The sequence below is a fragment of the Lycorma delicatula genome, chromosome 9, assembly GCF_047948215.1.
Source record: "Lycorma delicatula isolate Av1 chromosome 9, ASM4794821v1, whole genome shotgun sequence".
Classification (NCBI taxonomy): domain Eukaryota; kingdom Metazoa; phylum Arthropoda; class Insecta; order Hemiptera; family Fulgoridae; genus Lycorma; species Lycorma delicatula.
The window spans coordinates 17,373,072-17,379,554 of NC_134463.1; the positions used below are offsets into that span (position 1 = coordinate 17,373,072).

Sequence of the window (6,483 nt, forward strand, 5' to 3'; positions counted from 1 at the left end):
TCGTAAATTATAACACCTTGATTGTTAAGAAATAACATCAAATTACGGTTACGTTTAAGACCTGTTGCTCATATTTTGATTAATTTAATGTATATTTTCATAGAGTAGTAAGCTATGCTAAAACTACTTTTTTTTTGAAATATAATTACATTTTTACAAACTTAACTCAAAAATTGAAAGTTAATTTTTTTTTTTAATTGTGATCGACTTATACGATTTTATTATTTATTCCAGTTCGTTGCACTATTAACATATTATTGATTGATTAATTTTTATATTAAAAATTACCTTTCTATATTCCTAAATTTAGAATAAAAAAAAAAATAAAAAATATTGTATACAATTACATACCAGCGGCGCTTGCCGCGAGGTAGCAGAGAAGGGCGAGACTGCAGATAGACGGTGGTAGTATCATGCCTTGTGAGTAAGGGAGGACACGGGAGGACACGCGTTTTATATAACACCCCTACCACATCACCTGGAACACACAGTCACGCGCGCGGAGGCGGGGGGCGGAGACATCGTCATGCAATTACAATCATCACATGTGCCACAACTGTAACTATACAGTACTTACTCATTTAAACAACCCTTCGGCAACAAGAACAAGCTCCATAAAATTATGTTGACAAAACCTAGTATTAAATCTGTCAACTACGCCTCATTTTATTTGACGTCATTTGAAAATCTTGAAATCATAGAGTCGATGATTTTAGATTGTATACAGACTTATTTTTTAATAAAAAGGTAATACTAGGGAATATGATTAACAGTTTTCTTTTTAAAATTTTTAACTTTGTTATTAAAAGAAATGCGGTATTCCTTTTTAATGAGTGATGCTTCATTTTTATTTTTATTTTTTATTATTAATAATATTAAAACATCTTCCTCTCAGTATAGTAAATGAATATCGCTTTATTCTTTATGTTATCAAATCTTTATGATTAATGTACGAAAAAATACTGGGTTAACGACCGGATTATTTTTTTTTTCAACCTTCCCTCTTAGTTATATTACTTCTATCTAAGAAGGATGTAATTTCGAAATTATCAGTTCATCTTCAGATTTTAATATAAATAAATTAACATCTCGTGTAATGGCTTTTCCCGCGCTATATAAGTGTAGAACTTCAAAAATTTTAAATAGTTTTTTATTTAGTAATTATATTTGAGCTATTGTTCTCAGATTTATCGCTATTCAAAATTTTCCGAATAAAATAAAATATTTAGATAAAGGTTGTGTTCCCAAAATGAAATTTTAAATTGAAATATGAGATCAGGAGCATATTGGAGTTTTCAAAAACTACTTTTCTCCTGGCACAGCAAAGTCCAGGAGTTTTGTTATTCCATTTTATCATTCCAAGGCCTTAAGGTTTTTGAGAACGTTCTGGAATATATTCATATCATCTAAGATCATAAATTCTAGTAGACCTAGAAGTTCTTCTTATCTTTGACCTCGCGATCTAGGCATTATGAAAATTATAATAATAATTAGCCATTTAGTCGTATTCGACACTTGGCGATTCCAATTGGAATTTTCCTGGCAGGTTTGCCATTGCCTTCCCGATGTGGTTAACTGAAACCCAACCATCAAAGAACACCGGTACCCACAGTCTAGTATTCAAATTCATATAAAGGGGATTGCCTTTACAAGGACTTGAACCTTAGAACTCTTGACTTCAAAAATCAGCCGATTTTGCGATGACGAGTTTAACCACTAGACCAGGCTTGGCTAACAGACGTGGGACCGATCAGGCCCGCGTAATGAATCTATGTGACCCGCGAAAAATTCTTCAATGTTAGCGTTTTTTTTTATAAGCAATTGAATCATGAAAAATAGAAATTAAATAAAAAAATTACTAACAAATATTTAGAAATCTTCAGTTCAATTTATGTTTGTGAACAAACCTTTTCTTTAATGAATCTAAATAAAAGTACAACAAATTCCGTAATAATTTTTTTTTTTTTTTTACTTAAACGAACCGTTTTTGTATTTAACATTTTTTAATTTTAATATTTCGTTCGGCCCATGAAAAAATTGTTCTTTTCAATTCGGCCCGGAGGCAAAAACTGTTGGCCATGCTTGCACTGAATTAACCTGAAAATATTGATACCAAATTGTAAGTCGAATCTACTATGCCTCTTACGTGTACGGGTTACCCTGATGAAACTTCTTAGTTTAGGATACAAAAATCTACAGAGTGCTCGCGTGAGGATTGCTTCGTAAATTCAATATTCCTCAAATCATCAAAACTTTGTTAATTGTATAAATAGACGTTATTCCTTTAATTTTTTTGTATCAAACTATTTTGTTTTTACGTTTATTATCATAATATTACAATTTGATCTTTTATGGACGATAATATTAAATTTAATTATTCACGTAACTGTCTGAAGTAGTCAATATTTACACAGACCATGATCGATATAGACAACGACATTAAATTTAAGAAATGAGGTTTTAGGTTACTTATTTATACTTTTATTTTTATTTTTGATTTGTATAGTTGTGAGATTGGTGATGTTTGAACTGTGTTAACATTCCGAGAGTCATAAGAAAGGTACAGTTAAATTTTCGTAATGGTTGGTTCAGTAAGTTTCGCGGTTGTCGGAAGCAAACAAAAAATACGTTATTAATATAGTAGTAAGACTTATATTACGAAATCTTCTTTTTAATTTCGGCCAACGTCTTACTGCTCTTCTACAAAGTCAATTTTGCGTTAAAAGTGGATCAGTAACAGTCATTTCTTTCTGTTTTTTCGTAAACGTAATCCACCATTTCTCTTTTAATCTCTTCTTGATTTCATTTAAGTTATCATGCTAAATTTCCTTTAGTTATTTTTTAATTTTATTTCTTGGTTTATATCAGTTTCTTATTATCTCCAAATTCTTTGCGGATACCATTTTATTTTGGGCATTTAGGGGGTTATTAAACATTATAAAAAAATATTTTCTTGATTCATTCTATACTGAAACATGTCTAATAAATCACATTCTGTAATTTTTGTTTTTTAAATTTTTAATAAATCTGGTGTGGACATCACATGACTTCCTTATATGCCTATTAAATTACATGTACACATTTTTTGCTGCACTTCATTTAAACATATTTTATTTGAAAGTGAAATACGATCCTCTAATTCTTTAATAAAGTGGACAATTACACAAATTGCTAAAATATTAGTTATAAAACATCAAATATTTATACAATTATTAATTCAACAATCTTACCTGAAATATTGGGATAGAGTAAGTCTCTTTATTACTCTTTAAGTAAATGTAAGTCCTATATATATCTAATAGTATTTTTTTTTAAATTATTATGATGAAACTATCAACAAAATGAAAACAAAAACGAATAATTAGATGTTTCACCAAATTTGATGTGGACCCCACATGAACTTGTACGCTTGTATACATCTGATATTTTTTCATATTTTTTTTTTTTAATTGTTATTATTGAATTATTTTTTATTGTAATTTTTTTACAATTAGTAGTTAATAATTATTAATAAATAATATATTTAAATAAAAATAAAAAAATAAAAAAGGAGATAAAGCCGGATTCGAACCGATGTGTCTTCCCCTTGTAAGACCCAAATATTTCTTTAATTAAAATTTCATTTGGCTCTAACTCTGGAACCAATGAAAATAAGTATCATATATCGTTAAAAACTCTCAATGAGGGCAGTTAAGAAAAATATCAAAATCCAAATTTTTTTGGATTTTGAATTTTTTGGATTTTTGGTTCAGTCGATTACAATCAAAAGGGGCGGTGCATGAATAGATAGATGTTAGAGCAGTTCTAAATCCAAAATTTCAACATACTACGGCTAATTGTGTTAGAGTTATGCGAGATACGTACATACGCACATACATACATACACATGTACGTACTGACGTCACGCCGAAGCTAGTCAGAATTGATTCGGGGATGGTCAAATATATATTTACGTTGAAATCTCAAAAAAACAAAATTTTCCGCGATCACAATACTTCCTATATTTTGTACAAAGAAGTAAAAATATGGTATCTTCATAGCAGCTTTTTTTAATAATAAAATAACGCGACTTAGTTTACTTCTTTCTTTGTTTTTTATTAAATCATGAATTTTCCATAAAATGTTTTGTCATGAATTCGGGAATAAAAAACGAATTGCAAGTAGCATTTTAATCATGCTAAGCTTTATCGGATTTTGATTTCAGAATCGAAAATTTCTTTTGGTATTACGTGTTTTACTTTCTTTATTTTTATCAGAGTTTTCGTACTTTGTTCTTTTCTGTTTTTAGTCGATAACCCTTTTTTTCAGTAACGGTTAAATGTAGTTTATACCTTATATCGGGTGGTACAAATAAAACCGCGGGGCCAATTACTGCTTACAAATATATTTTTTTGTCTGATATGTACATTGTGGTGTTTTTTCATTGTTTATTAGTGCATTCATATATTATTATCTTACAGGTTAGTTTATGTAAAATTTGAAAACAAATTCTATTGAGAATGTTGCTAAGAAATTTATAATTCATTGTTCTGTGAAAAATTGTTTTTTCAACGTGCTACTATAATGTTTACATAATGTAATGTACAACATTAATTAGTCTAGTATTCAAGCACTTCTCGGTATCAGCCTGTACTTCACAAGTTAATATTTGTCCTCTGTTATCAATAGCTTTTAAGGACTGTTAATGCATAATTCTATGCACTTATAACTTTTCTATTTCAACAAATATAATCTCTAATTACATTTAAATTTGCAGAACAAGAATTAATGAAAATTAAGATTCATGAAAATATGAGACATCGCTCGTAATAGAGATACCTGATTGAGGAATGTATTCATTCCTAAATATGCTTAGGTGAGTACAGATATATATGTTACAATTTAATTTGTAAAACTGTGGTAATATTCTCTTGTTTAACGAAGATAATTTTGGCTTTCAACGAATATAATAAGTCATTATTGATAAAACTGTACCATGGTTTGGGCCGACTTTTATTTTTAAAACTTTCTTTGACATTTCTTTACATTTAATTGGTCCTCTCTCGCTCCGTTAGAGTTCCCCCTCGCACCTCTGATACACTGTTTTGACAGTTTTACTCTTTAAATGTGTTTTTCATTCGGAATCGTCATCCAAAACGGTTTTTATTTTCTCTAGAGAAGTAAAATTAACACGTATTTACTTACTGTAATTTTTTAGACTACTCTTTCTTATTTCATGACAATATTGATATCATCGTTAATTTTTATTCTGTTCTTTTTCCTTAGTTTATCTATTCATTCCTTTTATAATGTCTATAAACGTTTACGCAAAATCATTTCGTCCTCTTATTAGAAAGCAGCGGCGGCTTGCGTATAGGCACTGTGGAACTGCAGCACCCCCTATTTCCACTTGATATTATCGACAAAATTTAATATAATGAGTCTTTTTTTTTAATTCTTTCTTTATACTTGTACAACATATCATCCTTAAGCTTAATATCAGTAGCCATCCCATAGTTTATGAAAAAGATAAAAAAACTTTATATGGAACTGTGCGCTTCACAGTTCCAGCTTCGTGGTGTTTGGCTATTGTGCGCATGCGTACATAGGAAACTGCACGACAGGCTGCGAGGGAGTACTGTCGCCCCCGCAGTGCCAACCCTGGCGTGCTGGTGGAAGGTAGTTTTATTTTTACTCCGCGTGTGTATAGAGCGTTCCTTGTTCGTTCCGTTTTCTAGTTTAGTCGGTGGAAGGAATATGAAAAGTGATTTAGTTGTTTTTTCAGTACTGATCAGAAGATGGCGGAAAGCTAGCCCTCTTTGACTGCCAAATCGGTCCAAATACACATTAGAATAGCGAAATAGAAGGTAAATTAGTAAAAAAACCTAATTGTGTATATGTTTCTGCGTAAATAAAAATTTAAATTAAGAACCATTCGACTATAGTGCTTTTAAGCGGACATTTTATTAAGTTATTATCTAATAATACAAAAAAATATTATCTGTATTGTGTATTGAAATTTTTATTATTTACTATCAGACCCGGCAATGCTTCGCTGTTTCTAGATATGAGCAAATATATATATATATATATATATATATATATATATATATATATATATATATATATATATATAGATTAAATGAACACAATTGAAAGTTTGATAAAACATTAACAAAATGAACATTACGGAATTTCAGAAAATTTAACCTTTTCTTTTCCCCCTTTCTCAGTTTCACCTTTTCCCTTTCCGCTTTCCTTTTTCCTTCTCTCCTATGTCGTTTTCCCTTTTCCCATTTTCATTTTACCATATTCCCTTTCCCCTGTCCCTTCCCCCCTTTCCTCTCATTTTTCTTTCACCCCCATTATTTAATTTCCCATTCCTCTTTTCCCCTTTCCATTTCTTTTCCCGTTTTTTTCTTTACATCGTTTTCCCCTTTTTTCTTTTTTAAGTTTTCCCTTCTTCCCTTTTACCTTTGTAGATTTTCCCTTTTCCGATTTTTC

At 30.1% G+C, this 6,483-nt stretch overlaps 1 protein-coding gene across 2 annotated transcripts in view; it reads right to left on the reverse strand.

Moving 5' to 3' along the window:
* The window catches only part of CCHa1 (neuropeptide CCHamide 1), a 174,936-nt gene extending 174,519 nt beyond the window's left edge, over positions 1-417 (reverse strand). For both annotated transcript variants that reach the window (XM_075375009.1, XM_075375008.1), the window contains exon 1: positions 352-417. In XM_075375009.1, the coding sequence (XP_075231124.1) occupies positions 352-415 (64 nt within the window). In that variant the 5' untranslated portion in view covers positions 416-417. The remainder of the gene's footprint in view (positions 1-351) is intronic.
* Between the last annotated feature and the right edge of the window lie 6,066 nt (positions 418-6,483).